The sequence below is a fragment of the Pantherophis guttatus genome, chromosome 1, assembly GCF_059756535.1.
Source record: "Pantherophis guttatus breed Tessera chromosome 1, ASM5975653v1, whole genome shotgun sequence".
Classification (NCBI taxonomy): domain Eukaryota; kingdom Metazoa; phylum Chordata; class Lepidosauria; order Squamata; family Colubridae; genus Pantherophis; species Pantherophis guttatus.
This window is the reverse complement of record NC_142063.1, coordinates 267,141,175-267,160,007: the sequence shown is the minus strand read 5'-3', so window position 1 is coordinate 267,160,007 and position 18,833 is coordinate 267,141,175. Positions and strand designations below refer to the sequence as shown.

Sequence of the window (18,833 nt, the reverse complement as noted above, 5' to 3'; positions counted from 1 at the left end):
ATTTTTTGCCTTTTGATGTGAGAGTTGAGGCTGCTGAACAGCTATTTTTTTGTTTAAGGAGAAATACCAGAAATGGTTCATTCGCAAATGAGACACAATGACCTTCATGAGGTTGATTCTGCAAGGTCAGGTTATAACAGACTGACTACAATCAGAACATGCCTGGAATGTAGCCCCTTGCTCAGATAAAATAATTAAGCACCACTGATGAAAAAAAACCTCCACCTTTCCATATTAAAGGAATAATCTTGGTAGTGCTTTAACCCTACAGAAGCCTCAGAACACCAATAAATTTATTTTGACAGCTGACCACACAGTTGCAACCTTTCTAAGCATTGATAAATACTGATCAAGAAAACACAATAACACTAAAGCATACATTTTTTAAAGAATAGCTTGAAGCTTGTGTACTATATACCACACATATACAATAAATCAGTCATTTCTACATCATCAATACACTAATTCACTGGTGCCACACACACACACAAACATATAGAGAGTTAAAAAAACTAATCTTATTATCGTTTACAGAAGCATGGAAATTATATGATTTTAAGAAACAGAAGAAATGGATACTGAAGATAATAGTGTCATTGTACTTCAGATTCAGAAAATCAGACTGACTAAATATTTTAAGCATCAAAATGTGAAGTTCTTATAAGAGTTCCTTTTTAAGTATAAAGGTAAAGATAAAGGTTCCCCTGCACATGTGTGTTAGTCGTTTCCGGCTTTAGCGGTGGTGCTCATCTCCGTTTCTAAGCCAGGGAGCCAGCGCTGTCCAAAGACATCTCCATGGTCATGTGGCCGACATGACTAAATGCCGAAGGTGCACGGAACACTGTTATCTTCCCACCAAAGTGGTCCCTATTTTTCTACTTGCGTTTTTTACAAGCTTTCAAATTGCTAGTTTGGCAGAAGCTGGGATAAGTAACGGAAGCTCACCCCGTTACGCGACGCTAGGGATTCGCTAAACTGCCGACCTTCTGATCGATAAGCTCAGCGTCTTAGTCACTGAGCATCCGCGTTCCTTTTTAAGTATACTGTACTATAATTATTCCTAAAATTATCATTATAGTTTGCAATTGCTAAAATAACCTTCAGTAATATTTTCAACTAAATGAAATAAGCTTGAATGTTATACAAGCTTTTTTATTAAATCCCAAATCAAATGGCATTTATTTTTTATTTTTTAAAAAAATAGTCTTTATTTACATTTTCCATTAAAAAGAGAACACAAAAAAAATAACAACACACCATATAAATAACATACAAGACAACGTAACAAATAACAAACATATCTGCAAGTACATTATGTTCCGAGGGAGACAGAAAGCCTTCTCTCTCTTTATACATCAATTAGGTCTATCCGACCTCACTTTGTTAATATAATATATGTTTCTCAAGAAATACTTTTCCTCTTTTCAATTGGGTTGTATCTTTCTCTTCGCTAACCAAGTATATAATTTTTCCCAGGATAAACATGTTTGAGTTAGATCAAATGGCAAATATGGCATTTAAATACTTCGTAAAGTAGTAAAATAATTTATAAATGTAATAGGGTTTTTTTCAATTTCTTTAAATTTTTTGACTTTGTTAATTTGAAAAAAACTCTACTTTTAACACTTCCAAAATTGTGATTGCTTCATCTATGAGGCTGACATAATTTAGTTAATAGTAGGAACTATCATAAACCCTGTAAAAGGATTGGCAGTATCAGTGAAATGGTGATCTTAATAAAGATTTCTGTTTGGAAACCTTTTAGAAATATGCTGAAATTTCCTGAAAACAAATCTGATCTATTCTTGCACTATAAAATTAATTAAAGAGTCAGAAAAATAGTTATTATTTCTTTCATTTCAACAATTGTCAATAGGCCTGGCTGACCATTTAGCCTCTACATCTCATACTTAAAGAGATGCAGAATATATATATCTTAAATGTTTCAACGTAAGCAAATCTTGCCCAAAAATATTCCTTTTCCAATTTATCCCAGCCTTGAAGCAGATGCTACAACAGGATATAGTAAATATATACAAAGCATCTTTTTTAATGCTACATAATCATTGCCAGCTTATTCATTACACATATGAACTAAAAATGAGGCTTTTAAGTCAGAATAGATAACTTTGAAGCCAACCAGCCAACTCAACTTTAAACAAAGAAGGAAGCTTTTATTATCTGAAGGCCCTTACTATACGGAAGCAGATAGCAATAGCACTTAGACTTATATACCACTTCACAGCAGGGAAGAAATGTAAAATTTGTTACTACCGGTTCTGTGGGCGTGGCTTGGTGGTGGTGGTGGTGGTGGGTAATGTGACTGGTGGGCGTGGGCAACTTTTTTTTTTTTAACTTTTCAAAGCATTTTTTCTAATGCTTTGAAAAGCCTCTGCCGATCAGGCAACTCAGCTGGGATCGTCAGAGACTTTTCAAAGCATTTTTTTTACCACCTCTTCGGCCAAGAGGTTGCAGAAAAAAATGCTTTGAAAAGCTTCTGATGATCCCTGCTGAGCCGCGCGATCATCAGAGGCTTTTTTTTTTTTACTTTTAAAAGATTTTTTTCGTCGGAAGAGGTTGTAGAAAAAATGCTTTTAAAAGTAAAAAAAAAAGCCTCTGATGATCATGTGGCTCAGCTGGGCATGGGGGGGGGCAGGGATTTTTGCTACCGGTTCTCCGAACCACCCGCCACCATCGCTACCGGATCGGGCGATCCGGTCCAAACCGGGAGCATTTCACCCCTGCTTCACAGTGCTTTACAGCCCCCTCTAAGCAGTTTACAGAGTCAGCATATTGCTCTCAACAATCTGGGTCCTCATTTACCAACCTCGGAAGGATGGAAGCTAAGTCAACCTTGAGCCAGTGAGATTCGAACTGCTCAACTGCTGGTAGCTGGCAATCAGCCGAAGTAGCCCGCAATACTGCATTCTAACCACTGCGTCACCACGGCTCTTTATTCCCAAACTGCATATGGCTGTCTTGGGAAACACTGGAGTCATGTCAGCCACACAGTCCTACATCCATCATTGTCTTATACCCACTTCATGCCACTCATGGACACAAAAGGCAATTACACTGCAATGAATCTTGATTAATCATGACTTGTATAGTGCTCTAATTTCTCAGTATTTTTTCACTAATATTACATTTACTGGAAAGTAAGTCTATTTTCTTCCTTCCTATTGAACTGATAAGACAGCTGGCAGAGATACTTCTAAATATTGGACACAAAGAGGAGGGGGCATAATTGGCCTTTTTTTCCCAGTAGGAGCATCCAAACAGAGTGGACCACTCCACAAGTGGCTTTTACAACAGGAGGTGGAGGATTCAGATCTGGCTGTACCTCTCAACTCCCTAGAAGCATTTTCATGGCACATAAGAAATATCTTCACCACTACACTCCTGACAGTGCTTAGGGCTCATGAATCAATCAGTACTCCCTCTAAATGACCAATGATGGAGGCATAAAAATTGGCATCCAGTTCATGACTGATCGATTTGGTCTCATCCTTGCCTCTGGCCTCACTGCCTTTGTTTTTGTAGCAAGGGGGGAAAAAAGCCATTCCAATTAAAAAGTATAGCAAAACAGTGGCAAGACCCCGTAGTTCCTTGACATTTGCAAGGATGACAAGTGGGGACAACTCAGGATGAAAAACTCTGTCTTGCAGTTTTAAAATGAATACTGCAAAACTGATTTTTTTCCCCCCTCTTGCTTCACAGCTGAGCAGGAAATCAATCAGCTCAGCTACAAAAGAGATCAATTGCGAAAAGACAGAAACTTGTCCAGGGGTGAAATCTACCTACCTTCCCAACTGGTTTGGAAGTGCACGTGCCCTGCGTGCGCAGTTGCTTCACTTGTGTGCGCACATCACGTGCACATGCGGACCCTCTGCGCATGCACAAACACTTCTGCGCATGCGCAGAGGGTAAAAAACAGGTTACTTCCTGGTTAAAACCAGGAAGTAACAACAACCGGGCAAGTGGGCGGAGCCTTGCACCACCATCGCTACCGGTTCTTCAAACCACCGGCCGCCATTACTACCAATTCAGCCAAACCAGTCCAAACCGGGAGCATTTCACCCTTGAACTTGTCCTTATGTAGAAAACCCCTTTAATGTGGTTGGAAATAATTCAGCCACTTTTGCTATCACAAAAGTATTTGTACTTCAATCAGTTGAATGAGTATGGGATAAAGCCTGTTAACGTTATCAAAAGATATTTGTAACAGAGGCTGAAACATATTAGAAATGAATTGCAAAACAGTAAATATCACAAACTGTGGCTGACCTTTTAATGTTATCCAATACTGTTTCCATTTCTTCCGGGTTATTAGCTCAAGTTTCTTCTCTTTCTGTAGGGTCACAAGAGGCCTGAAGAAAAGCCACCCAGCTTTACGAATGACTCCTTGTTCCTTCTCATACAGCAGGTCCAACTGCTCCAAGGAGCTGAGTGACTCACTGCTCGAGTCCTCGGTTTCCATAGAAGAGTCTGTGTTCTCAACGTTGGTTCTGCTCAGGTCAAGCTCTCGCATGAAATTTTCATAAATGTTTTGCCTTAGGATGTCACTGCTGATTGCATTAGCTGATTCACTTCTTTGGGGCAAAATTTGGCCAGAGCTCGGGGACCATAGAGAACCAGAGAAATGGGAAGGAGCAAAAAGGTCTGTAGAAAGGCTTTCATATCCAGTATCAAAATACTCGTTTGAATCTTTGCATCTTGGCTCCTGTAAAAGAAGAAAAGTGGCAAAATTAACTATTAATTAAATAGTTTAATATTAACGATTAATTAAAATTAATCAAGTAGCAATGCTTCGCTTCACGTGTATGTATGTATCTGCTTGCTAATAAGCTCATTCATAAAACTTTGTTGCAATTTGTGGGAATTATAGTGCATTATGCAGATTAAGCAGTGCAGTAAAGTTAATACATTAGAAGGATGTGATTATATCAGGAATATCAGAGCTCACTGATTCAAATAGCTTATAGGTGATCTCTTCATACAGTCACTGACACTATGAGATCTGCTGTCAAAAGCAGAATGAAAAAATCATCCTAAGGATTAGATGTTTATTTACGTCTCTTTGCACTGAGAAATAGTCAGAATTTATTTTGGATTATTTTAAATTAGAGTATTGCTAATGTAATCACAATTCTTTGATCAACTTAAGAACATATTTACAGCCAATATTATTGTTTCTATACTGTTTCCCAGTCATCTAAAAACATACATGTGGAAGGGACCTCTAAGGTCTTCTAGTCCAACCCCCGCCCCCCCCCATTCAAGGCAGGAGTCTTATACTAGCCCAGCTGTCCAGTCTATTCTTGAAAACCTCCAGTGATGGGAGTATCTACAACCTCAGCTCTGTCAAAAAATGTCTTCTTACTTTTAAGTTGGATCTCCATCCTTTACTTCTAGTCTTGCCCTGTGCTGCCCTAGACAATAAGTCAGTCCCTTTTTCTTTGTGACAGCCACTCATGAAGACAACTATCATGCTCCCCCCAAATCCTTCTCTTTGATAGGCAAACCTAATTCCCTCAACCATCTGCCATGCAATTTAACCTCCTGACCTTTTATCATCTTTTTTTGCTCTTCTCTGCACATTCTCCAGGATCTCAACCATAGTGATCAAAACTGGATGCAGTATTCTAATTGTGATCTCACCAGTGCAGTGTAAAGTGGTACTATTTCTAATTAATATTATTCCACTCATAACTTACTCTTTCTGTGGAGTACACAAGAGCACATTTTACATGATTCCAAGGGATCTCTCCTTCAGCAACTAAATAAAGTCACATTCATTTACTTTCAGTAGTAACATAAAATACACCCCAAGTTTCTTTTCCGTGTCAGTTTTACATATGATTATAAGGTCTACAGCCTGGGGCAATCCAAGTTTCAAGGCCATAGATAACTCCAAACCACTTTTTTAATATAGCTGATTTAGTCTTGCTCGATCATAATTATCAAAAATCAGTGAGATAGTATCTTGCCATTTTGATATAGGAAATATATGAAAACATGCAAATGCAGCCGTATTGCCAAACACCTGAATTTTGATCATATAACCATGAGGGGAAGGGGCGACTATCAGAACTTTGTATAACTCTGAGGTAGGTCCATCCTAATTTCCAAAGGTCACTAATTAACTAGACATAAGTTGAGAAATACCTGTAAGCCTTACCTCACACATCACTATTAAGCTTTTATTAAGATTTTTTCTACTGGAAGATATCTATGCAATATGCATAGATGATCTGGAATTTATTCTCCTAGTCTTGTATTTGATGCCGCCTTGCTTTCTCTTCCCTCAAGTTTCTGGAGAGTTTTGGTACACATGAAGGAGAAGCAAACACGCACAATACTTCCTGAAACCCTATGTAATACTGCCTTGTACCCTCCTGAGTTTAGTTCTGTGGCTCTATACATCCCGCAGACATCCATTTCAATACCAAAACGAAATAAGCACAACTCCTTCCAAGTTTATTTCACTTCCTTCTTTCCTTACAGCATCTTTCTTCACAAACTCTTCTGTTTTTTAAGATTAGCTATGATGGAGATCAAAAGTACTCATGAGGGAAAGCAATAAACAGGGCTTGGTTTATGCAATTCTTCCATTACAACAGAGTTATCCAATGTTTTCTAGCCACAGAACCTTTGAGTAGCATGCCAGTCGAAACGAGCCAGGAAAAAGAAGTGAGCAAGCCAACATGAAATGTATATTTAAATTCAATTTTAATTAAGCAACTTACATACAGTTAATATGGTTCCTACCCATGCATTTTATAATTTTTTTACTTTAAACATCCAAATCTTGAAGGGCCACATATAGCCCAGTTATCCCAGGAAATATTGGTTTCATTTTGCCTGGCATACAAAGCCAATCAAACACCCAAGATGAGAAATCTCTTTAATTGCTTTATTCTGTACAGAATAAAAATATTCTGAATATAATATTCTTTATTTCTGTACCCCATTCCTCCTATTCCATCAGCTCCATTATATCAATTTCAACATTCCTGGATTATGATGTGAATATATTACATGACAGGGAATAAAGCCAAGGAATGGGTGATAACTGAATAAATATCATATGGGATAATGCAGAGGGCATAAAAAAGGCATGCCTTGAAGCAACAACTAAAAGCAGACAAAATGGCACAGCCAACTCCAGTTGCATCAGAAGGCTGATATAACAAGGATAACAGGAATAGGACCGACACAAATGTGGTTGGGCAATATGCTTTCTTTAGCTATCTGAAACTGTTGCACCAAATCTTAAAGTATCTATAAAACATAGGCTGCCCATTGGTTTTTTAATGGCCAACAATTCATAGCTACTATGGTATTTGCTTGCTAAGGGCTACGCCTCACTTGCCAGAATGAAATTCTTGAACTGTCGCTTGGAAAGGAACCTAATGTTGTCATACTAGAAGATTGTGCATTAGTTTTAATATTATATAAACATTTTTACCCAGAATTTCTAAGGCATGCTTCTCTAGCAAATACTATTAGAACAGTGAGTTTGCTGCTTTAAGCAAGTACTATTTTCCATTAGAGCAAAATTATAGGCTACCCACTTACACTAACAGTGATTATCTTTCTTTCTTTTTTTACATATATATAAGGCTAGAGCATTAACTATTTGGAATTGAATACTTTACATGTGATTTTAATTTTTACATGTGATTTTAATTTTAAACTGGCAAACTTCATTTCCTGGATCTTGTGTCAGTTTATACAGACTCCTTGCAGGGTTGCAGTTTAAAAGCAAATGATAATGTAACACAATTATTATTCTTAACTCCCATTGTGAAAATTTCCCTGAACTGAGATGTCAGGAGAGCAGGAGCAGAGTGTGCCTGCCTGACATCATTATAGAAAAGCTTAAAATAACATATTTTTATTGACAAAATATTTAGTAAGTGAAAATTACTTAATTCACCAAACATATAAACGTTTAACATTCTATAGCTATATCAGAAAAGTCATTTACTATATATAAAAAGCAGGAGATGAAAAATCATTTTAAAAAAATATTTGCTTAGTGCACATTCATGCACATACACTCATTTTCAGCGGCAAGAAATCTCCCACTTACCTGTCTGCTGGCTTTGGACCTACAACTTCCTGCAACCACAAGCAAAATAAATGAGAACCAGTTTGGTCTAGTGGTTGAGGCACCAGGCTAGAAACCAGGATATCATTAGTCCTGCCTTAGCCATGAGAGCCAGCTGGGTGACCTTGCCACTTTGAGTTATTTGTAAAAAATAATAAAGGTGGAATACAATTATATAAATAAATGGGGAAGTTGTTAGGAATTCTTGGGAGGAGAAGAGAGGAAGAAAGGAAGACAACAACAGAATGATAGGAAGGAGGAAGAGAAGGAAAGAAGTAGGGAGGAGGGAAGATGATTTCTGATGCTCCCTGCCAATTTCCCACAAGAAAACTCAATAAGGAAGCCAGCATTACGTCGGAAATCATTCCCACTGCTTTTTTTTTTCTTTTTTTTTTTTGCAGTGGTCATTCCATTGTCATTCTGTTTCCCTGTTTAAGTAAGGAAATATCTCTGAAACAATGACCCAATGGAATAGGAGTTGTCCAGTTTAATTTAAGAATGTACAGTAAGTTAAGCATATACCTTACAATGAAGAATCCAAAATTCATACTTCAGGTAAATTTTTAAGCTTGAAATTCCACGTACCTGTAGCTTCCTCTTCTTCCTTGACAGGCTTCCTGTCCAGTCACTAATCCGACGCATTCTGCTTTTTAAAGTTTCCTTCTTAGCTGCATCCTCATTAAGATTTCTAGATTTCCTACAAGGCAGAGTGAAGGAAGAGTATTGTGGGGATCCTCTGTGCTCCACCTTAGAAGGAACATCTATAGCAGAGGTAAATGAAACCCGGTTGTTTAAACTAGCATGTGTGTTGATGTAATCCGCAGAAAATCCAATATTGGAGGCTTGGCAACTTCTTAGATTTGAATCCCCATATAAATCACGGAGGGAAGAAAGAGATGAACTTTGGTTCAATGATTTTTTGCAGTCATTCTGGGAGAAATCAACTTGGATTCTTGTTTCTGGAATGCTTCTGGTTATGTATGACACATCTAGTTCATTTATCCCTCCATTATTGCCCCATGGAGCATCATACCATGATGACTCTGAACTAATGGAGCTCCCTTTACTGGATCTAAGTCTCGAATCAGTAGCTGACAGACTATGGCTTTCAGCACAATCTGTACTAGAAGATTCCTTTCCTTCAAGCATGTTATTCTTTCCAGATTCTGAAGTAGGGAAGTATCTTAAGAGTTGGACTGGTTCACTGGCTTCATCTCTAGAAATGCTACTATTATTGCTAATGTTGTGAAATTCAACTTTCAAACACCCATCAAGCTTCCCTAATGTCTTGATAAGAACTTTTGGACTCATTCTGTCATCTGGTGATGAACTTTCTTTTTCCCCATAGCAATTTAAGAAATGTCCGTTATATTCCTTGGAAGGAACGTAGTTGTTGGTAGTTTCAAAGCCAATGTAGTGAAAACCATTCTCAGGCAGAAATGCACTGTTAGTCCCCTGACTATAGTTCTCTGATGTGGGAATCCTAAGCTTTGCATGGCTATTACTCTTAGGTACTTTCACTACTGTATCACTGAGTCTTGAGGAATAAGGCTGATTACTCTTAAAATGAGAAAGGCAGCTTCTGGCAAATGATCGGGATTTATAGTTTGCATTACTGGAACTGTGGCTCCACCCACGCGCGGAGCAGGATTTTTCATCTTTAGAATGGATGCCACGGATTTTCAGAGAGCAGGGTTTCTGCTTGGTAGCAGGTGTAGATACAGTGTGATTTTTGGTTCCCTGAAGACTGTATTGGCTGTCTGAATTTCCCATTTTTACTAAAAAGGAAATGTAAATAGTTTTGGTTATAAAAAAAAAGTCATGCCCAAGAAAAACTTAATCCTTACTTATGAACTCTAAGAAGATCTATAAACAATGAAAGACCACTTCCTTGAATTGCTTCTAGTTGATAGTACATGTTCACTATGTTTAAGTGAGACACAAATAATTAAATACACTGGAATAATATTTTAAAAATAGCAAAAAGTTGATGTGGGATTATTCGTATAAAGCCCTGGTTAATTTTTCAGAGCAGTAGTAATAAAGGGGGTCCTTCCAGAGGTGGTATTCAGCCGGTTCATACTGGTTCAGGTGTACCGATAGTGGAAATCGTGGGTGGGGGACCCCCGCCCCGGCTCTATGCCGTCCTATTTAAGGCACGGTTTTGAGGCCGGGTGGATGTATGGAAGGTGTGTGTGTGAGCAAAGTGCATGCGCGGAAGGCTGGGCGCATGCACAGGTGACCGCGCATGCAAAGCGAGAGTGCCCAAGCGTGGCAAACCAGCGGTAACAAAATGTGAAACCCACTGCTGGATCCTTCCTTCTCAAGTTAAAATGCTGAAATGAAAAATATTTGTGGAAATAGCGGCTTTGATCAATACTGCAAGAAAATTCCCAAGTTGACTAAACCCTAGGGAGGTATCCTCACCCTCATAATTTTAAGTGGATATTTGGCTCCCCTTGCTAGAGTGTGGGATTTCTACCTAAAATCTTATGGACCTTTATTTTTGTTCAGCATGACCTTATTAAAATCAACTCAAAAGGACTCAGTCACTAACTCATTTTTTTTCTCTCATTCTAAAAGTCTATTGCTTTTATCCAGAATTCAATGGCATAAAAAGGTCTAGTACATGAATATGTTTTTATTCATTAATAAACTCTACCAGTTTCACCACAATTTAAAAGCATATCTAGCACGAGTAAGAAACTTTAGTAATAAAAATGTAGTTCTAAGGCTCTGTTCAGACTTCATGTAAAGACATTGTTTGTGTTTCTCATTTTCAAATAAAAATGTATATTTCAAACATACCTGAAAAAAACCACTCAAATGTGGGTGGAATTAGCAGTTTGCATATTTGTCATTATTTTGATAAAAGGTCTTCATGTTTTTCAGCCACGAAATGAGATTCCGTATGATAGCCTGTAAATAAATAAAAAAGTCCTAGTTGCATAAATGAAAATAAATTCATATTTTAATATGAATATCCATCTACCACAAAGCTAATTATCAAAAACATGGAGTTAATATTTACTGTATGCTCTACAGCTATTTTATTCATTCATTTGAATTTAAACTTTCATTTAAATTGAAGTACCCATTGGGCACATTACAAAACCTAAATAAATGTTTAAAAAAGTTGAAAAAACTAAAAACAAGATAGATAGTCTAGACTAAAAACAGCCATCACAATAACATGCCCTGAGTCTCAACCAGCCTCATATCACTGAAGGCAAACCAGCAATAATTCAAACTTGCTCCAGGGTTTAATTGATATTAAATGATGTTATATAACTAGCTCCCTTGTTACAACTTGGATAATCCCCATGGATTTTTGAAGTCATTGTTGATTAATGAGTCTAAATTGCAGCTGTGACCCAGAGGTGAAAGAGCATAGGGTAATTCACTCATACCACCAGTTAGCCACTTCTCTATTTGTATGAACTTGAACTTGATTTGCCAGGAAAGCAACAGCTCAGACTGTATTAGGCACCGCATGCTTCAAAAGAAAGGAGTCTACTGGCAAACTAATCAATCAAATCTGTTGAGAGACAGCCTACAAAAAGGTGCAGCTTGTAGTAGAAAGAAGAAATCCATTTCACATACCCTTGCAGGAGGATTAGATTTCAAAAGGATTTAAGTTTAAGATTTTTTGGGAAGATTTCTCTATCAGTTGTGCCTGTTGACCAACTTTTATGAAATTCAAAGTGCTGTAAAATATTTACCTTGTACCTGCTGTACAACTGAATAGGGACTGCATGCTCTCAAAACATTTAAATGAAGCAGAGTCTCATTTTTAAAGTATAAAAAAATCTCTCTATTAATCATTCAAATCTTTGTCTCAGTTACCCTACAGATTAGCAACGTTCAAGTTGACTACAAACTTGTCTTTAAAAACTGACAAAAAGACATACTTAACAGGAAGGCACTTCACAAATGACAATGATTTTTATATTAAAGCATGTCAGTATCTTTTTTTATTACAAAATATACTTTATAACACAAGAATTATGCCTTTTTTTTTTCTCTTATAAGTACTAATTGCTCTATTGGAAGTATCACCGATATAAAATACACTTCAGGATAACACGCACAGCTCATGCCAAGATAGAGGAAAAACAATATAAAGGATTTGAAGGGGAAAAATTCACGTTTGGTAGTGAGTAAATGTAAATCACTAGGGTACTACTGAACAATGCAACAGAGCATAATCCTCAATCAAGACATTTATATTCAGAGTCTGGGTATCAGAAGCATGAAGCACATTCACAAGGTTGCTTTCAGAAATCTATTTGTATTCATAAGAGGACTTGAAACCCAATTTGTCTAAAGAATCAGTGAAAAACCATCTGGTCCCCACTATGGCTGTGCACTCACTGTGTAATCCTTTTTAACAGAACGGGGCAGCAAGCAAGATGCTGTTAGAAAGTTCAACAAAGTAGCATCAATTTTTCAGACTTGAGCCAGTGATACAACTTCCATTGTGCTCTCCTACAATGAAGAAGGTTAATGAATACATCTATCAAAGGCAGGTATGCAAACTTGAGCCGACACAAGGCACAATGAACAGTTAAGATGACAACCACTGTGTGTGTGAAAAGTGCAGTCAGCGAGCAACTCTTTTCTGATCACAAAAGGCAACTTTCTAAGCAAATTTACAGCTTGCCAACTTTGAAGAGATCTCCAGTATTCTTCATAGAAAACAGATTAAGTTTATAACGAGGTTGCATGTGCTTGAATAAGAAGCATCCAAATAGGAATTCAGGAAGCTGTCTTGGACTGAGATAGATAATTAATCTATTTAGTTCACTAATCAGGACTGTTGGGATTTCAGAAAGCTTTCCCCCCCCCCAAAAAAAAACCCTTCCCTGGCCGCCGCCCCCTCCCCCAGTCATTTAGCCCACATACTTCCCCCTTCTTTTCCCCGAGGAAGAGATTGGAATGATCCATTTGCCTATATTTTATTTATTATTATCATTTTGCTATTCAGATATTTTTTCCAGTAGCGCTCAAAATTAGCCACAGTTTAGTAAATAATTTTCAGATTAACCATTTTCCTTTAGCTGAGATCATAGCTTCATTAATTATGTTTGAAGCTGATTTCCTTAAATCAAACTATGATTAACATTCATCATAGTTCTTCTGGGATCAGATTATCATTTCAAGATAAAAGTTAATTGCGCAGTCTCAGTGTACCCAATTCTTACAAGAAATTTGCTATTCAATAAAAGAATTAAGGAAAATTAAAACAATACAGTATATTATAATATAATCCAAAACAATAATAGTAAAAACCATTTTTAAATTCATTATTACACCAAGGAATAATTTTTTCAATAGCAATCAATCAATTGCAGGATGGGAAACTCACCATTCTATCAATATCCAAAGGCTTTTACAAAATAGTTAGATAATTTAGAAACTGGAGGAATAAATATCAATAACTATGCTATGCTGATGACAAGAGACAGTGGCAGTGGTTCTCAACCTTCCTAATGCTGCGACCCTTTAATACAGTTCCTCATATTGTGGTGACCCCCAACAATAAAATTATTCCTAAGACCATTGAAAATATGTGTTTTCCGATGGTCTTAGGCGACCCCTGTGAAAGGGTCATTCGACCCCCAAAGGGGTCCCGACCCACAGGTTGAGAACCACTAAACTTTAGTGGTTAAGAAAGCAAGCTAGAAACTGGGAAATTGTAAGTTCTAGTCTTGCCTTAGATATGAAGCCAGATGACTGACCTTGGGTAAATTATACTCAGTTCTAGGAAGAAGGCAAAAGCAAACTATTCTATAGAAGTAAATGTTGGGCTTTGAAGAAGCAGAATAGGAAAATATTGATGCTTTTCAACTCTGGTGTTGCAGAAGACTTTCGAGAATACTGTGGACCACAAAGAAAGCAAATAAATGGATCATCAAACAAATCAACACAGAGTTCTCACTCAAGGCACAAGGGACCAGGTTCAAATTATCCTACTCTAGAACATTATGTGAAGATCTAGCTTTCTGGAGAAAGGAGGAAGCTAAGAGAAGAAGAGAGCAGCAGCAAGATGCATGGACTCAGTTCAGTGCAATAAATATACCTTTCTGAAAGACCAAGTTAGGGATAGTTCATCATGAGAAAATCTATCCATGTGGTTGCTAAGAATCACTACTGAATTGAAGGCACACAATCAGTGGATTTCCTAAATGCTGGTAGGGTAAGGATCTGACTGTGTTCTTCTGGTAGAACACTTTTCCAAAAAAGATGGGATGCTCTTATGATTCTTAAGATTGCCCTATCTACTAGATTTTGTTAGACAAAAAAAAAACAAAAACTGTGCAACAGCTGGTAAAGATATTGAATTCTAGAGCCTCCAGCTTTTTATCCTTTGGATGCCCCGGACTCTTGGTTCCTGAAGGAGCAATAACAGTGATGATGCTTGTGGCCAGTGATTTGTCAGCTGTAGCATTGGGCAGAGTCTTCAGAAAATGTGAGAGGCAAGGAGAGGGTATGGGAGGTCTTTTAATTATGACGAGTCACTTAGCAACCTTTCAAAGTTCTGATGGACCTACCGGGGTTGGGGGGTACTTATCTAGATTTTGAGATTCTAATGGTCATGCTCCCCTCTAGTCACATGAATGAACTTCAGGCACTTGGCAATCAGCCACATTTATGGCCATTTGCAGCATCCCATGGTCATATGACCATGTCTTACAACATTTTTGCTGAAAATTGGCATTGACTTCTATGTTTTGGCAAAACTGCACCATACTGAACTATTGCTTCACATAACAACTATCACAAAAAGGTCATAAAATTGAATGTCATATGACCAACCCATTTTACAACCATCCTGAGTTACTACCATGATGGGCAGGCTCCATTACAACCATAACTCAAGGACTACCTGTACATTGGAACACCAATGGAGACTGTTCCTTTGGCTTCAGTGGAGAAACTGCTTCCCATTCGCTTGGTGGACATGACAGGAGAGAAGGGAACGGAAGGAAAAGTAAATATATGGTAGTACTGAGGGAACTCTAGACACAGCCAATGGGCCAGTGGTGGGTTTCAATTTTTTTTTACTACCAGTTCTGTGGGTGTGGCCTAGTGGGTGTGGCATGGCTTGGTGGGTGTGGCATGGCTTGGTGGGCGTGGCAGGGGAAGGATACTGTAAAACTTCCATTCCCACCCCACTCCAGGGGAAGTATACTGTAAAATCTCCATTCCCACCCCACTCCAGGGGAAGTATACTGTAAAATCTCCATTCCCACCCCACTCCAGGGGAAGGTTACTGCAAAATCCCCATTTCCTCCAGTCCAGATCAGCTGGGACTTGGGAGGCAGAGAATAGATGGGGGCGTGGCCAGTCAGAATTTTTACTACCGGTTCTCCGAACTACTCAAAATTTCCGCTACCGGTTCTCCAGAACTGGTCAGAACCTGCTGAAGCCCACCTCTACAATGGGCAAGCGTGCTCTCCAGAACTAGAAATAAGAAATCTTCTTCCACCAGAATTGTCAGAAACTATTCCCTCCCCAGCTCAACCAAACCAGCAGAATAGAAGAAAGAAAATAGGATGGAGATGGAATGAAGTGAAGGGTACCTTTTCTAGGAAGAAATATAATGAGGACCAAAACTGAATCAGATGAAATACAGGAAGAGAGAATCTGCACTACCAATGGAAGAAAAAGGAGAGACAAATAAATGGAAATGAAGCAAAAGGAAGAGGTAACTACAAAGAGAAGGAAAAGAAAGGAAGCTCTGTTTCAGTGTTATGAAAGAGTTAAATTCACCAGGCCAACTGCCCATCCCAAACAACTGCTAACATTTCAAGGCATACTTTATAAGTCCCAGGTCTGAAACCATCTGCTTCTCTCTTTTGTTGTTGTTGTTTTTTTTCTAACAGATTCTGTTATACTTAACAGCAAAAATAAGAGAATAAGAGAATAAGAGAAAACCTACCCCCTCAATTATTTCAGGGAGGAAAAAAACCCTCATACCATTATCAATAACATGAAAGCAAATGCGGAGAATGTTTAGTGACTTTGGCATCATATGAATGAACCTTATTAAAAGAGAACAACAATCTTATTAAAAGAGAACAACAAAATGAAAAGTACTACCAGATGTGCAAAGGCAAAATCTTTTTTAAAAAAGTTTTAATGTTCAATTATTGCAGGAATAGACTACAGAAATAGACCCAAAAGGGATGAAGAATGGAGAAGGAAAGAAGTTTAATAAAACAAATAAATGTAAAGATTCTACCCTGACTTCTTAAAGACCTTAGTATACTTTTCAGTCAAGAATATTTTATACTGACACACACACACAGACACACACACACAAATCAACAAATTACCATTTTTATATCATTATTTCATTTTCAATTCCATTCTTGTACATTGGAAGCAAGAAGTCTCCACTTATTTTGCCTGAGGGTCATGTGCACAATTCAAAGCATCCAAATTTTGTTTCACTAATCATGCAATAGTTTTAAGAGCAAACAATACACTTCAACCACAAAAGCAGCTGCATTTAACTGCTGTTTGTTTTGAATGTACTATTCATATTTTTATCTAAGTCAATTAAATCATGCTAATTAATTTCTCAATTTACGCTCACAGTAACCAACACAGACCATGACATACATTATAATGTAATGATTATATTTAAGTTAGTATAAAAGCACAAGGAAAATATTTTACTATTAATCAGTCTGGAAATTATTTTCTGGAGACACACTAACGAGACAGTGTGGTTAGGTAGACAGCATCAACTGTTCCAATGTCTCTCTCTGGCACCAACTCAGTTTGTATACTGAAGATGAGATTATGGAAATGATATACCAAAAGCATAACACTTCGTTTGTGGTCAAGCCACGAGAGCAAGTGTAGAATTGCCTGACGAGCTCTTAGCAACAGCACTGGCTGACCCAAAGCAAATAACTTGTTGCATTGCAAAATTAGATTAACATACTAACACAAATTAGAGCTTGCAGAACATCAATAGCTCAAAAGTTAAAAATACACAAATCTCAACAAAAAGCAAAACAAACCCACAATTATGTCATATAATGTGATGTGGGGTCAATAGACAAGTCATATAGTGGCCAGATAAAAGGTCAGATTTCTTATAACAAACGTGAAGCATACCTCATTCTTTTGATTTTGAATTAATGCAATGTATAACAAGTACTAAGCCCAGTAGAGCATTTCTAAGAAATAATGATAGTACCTTACAAACTCCAAATATGTAAAACCCTACTTTTCTCTGCACAAATGAAAAAAAGCCTCTGCTGTGACATAAGTCACTCATAATTTATTATATTGATCTCCCCTTTGTTTTAAACCATATAACTTCCCCAATATGTAAATCACTGAAACCAGTTCCCAGGCTTAGTGCTCTACCTTCAACTATGGACAAAGATTTTCTTCCTCCTACTGCAGTAAAATGAAAAGCTATTTTAGCTTTAGCAACAAAAAAAGCAATCCCTTCAGATTCATGACCTGTGTCCATCTCTTGTTCCTGACAAGGACTATTGTTTTTAGACTCACTATTCTTTAGCTAAATTATAAATAGCTTACTTCTATGTCTAGGAATAGGCTCTCTCCTTTCCCTAACTCATAACAGGGCTGGTCCTTTCCATTAGTCAAAGCAAAAGAAAGTCTTCAAATGATAGCAAAATATTAAGGATAGAATGGGTAGCACCATGCAGTTGGAATCAACCTGTCTTAGTTGCAGAAGATGATGCCTTCTTATCATCAGTGTGGAAGAAAGATTCAACTGCAGCTTGGCCATTTCTGAAGTTGTGGAAAAAGCCAGAGAAATATTCTGAGACGCCTTGTCTTTGCGGCTACACCTCTCGATTCTTCATAACATCCAAGATCAAACTCAACTACTCTTTCTGAGAAAACCAAATGATTATTTCTAGCATTTCCCATTTTGCCTCCTTGTTGATATATAGTTTGATGTTCTATCACTACAGCAGGGACTAGGTCTTTCTTAGTATTTCCACAAAAGGAATACTTTTAAAATCTGTTCACTTCAAAATTGTATATATATCAATGTATCATGTAGTGTTTCTCAAATTTGACTACTTTAAGATGGGGGCTTTCAACTCCCAAAATTGGGATTTGATTGGCTGGAGAATTCTGAAAGCTGAACCCCCACATATCTTAAAGTTGCCAAGTCTGACAAACACTGATCAATTCTCAAAGAAACTTTCTTTCATTTTATTCTGTTAAGAACAGAAACAAAGGAACAAAAGTATAACATAGCTAGAATACACTTCTTGGCTTCTTCAAATATAATTCTTTCATAAATTCTGCTATAAAAATACCACTGATGGGTCACTCCAGGAGAAAATATAACCTTAAAACAATTTGAAACAGGAACCATATCATTAATTGTATTTTACACTTTTTTTTCCATCTAGAAAACTAGTCAATATTTTAAAGCTTCATCCTTTTGAAGGAGAAGCAAAACACCTTTGTTTTGTTTTTAAGAGATTATGTGATTCAATGTTACATTAAGCTACTTCCTTTATTTTTGAACCAATAAATAAATAAAATTCAATAATAAAAAAGTAAATTTTCCAACGATGAAGCATATTGTTTTTTCCATTGTAAATTACAAGGCAGAAGAGACAAACTCCAAGGAAGAAAAAGAGTTATTTATGCATTAGTCATAGTGTGTGTAGTATTACAGGCAGGATAAAAGTTCTACCACAGGAAT

At 37.3% G+C, this 18,833-nt stretch overlaps 2 protein-coding genes across 6 annotated transcripts in view; both read right to left on the bottom strand.

The window, feature by feature from the left end:
• Positions 1 to 18,833, bottom strand: part of TIAM2 (TIAM Rac1 associated GEF 2) — a 110,624-nt gene that overhangs the window by 77,717 nt on the left and 14,074 nt on the right. For 4 of the 5 annotated variants that reach the window (XM_034428585.2, XM_034428587.2, XM_034428586.2 and 1 more), the window contains exons 1-2: positions 8,702 to 9,889; positions 4,288 to 4,723 (exon numbers count right to left, since the gene is read on the bottom strand). In XM_034428585.2, coding sequence (XP_034284476.2) covers positions 4,288 to 4,723; positions 8,702 to 9,889 — 1,624 coding nt within the window. Of the gene's footprint in view, positions 1 to 4,287; positions 4,724 to 8,701; positions 9,890 to 18,833 lie in introns of those variants that run through there. The other variant, XM_087882855.1, reaches the window with a different exon arrangement.
• SCAF8 (SR-related CTD associated factor 8) overlaps positions 7,598 to 18,833 on the bottom strand; it is a 192,389-nt gene continuing 181,153 nt past the window's right edge. Inside the window, exons 21-22 of the transcript XR_015731429.1 lie at positions 10,925 to 11,035; positions 7,598 to 9,894 (exon numbers count right to left, since the gene is read on the bottom strand). The gene's annotated coding sequence lies outside the window, so the exon portion shown is untranslated. The remainder of the gene's footprint in view (positions 9,895 to 10,924; positions 11,036 to 18,833) is intronic.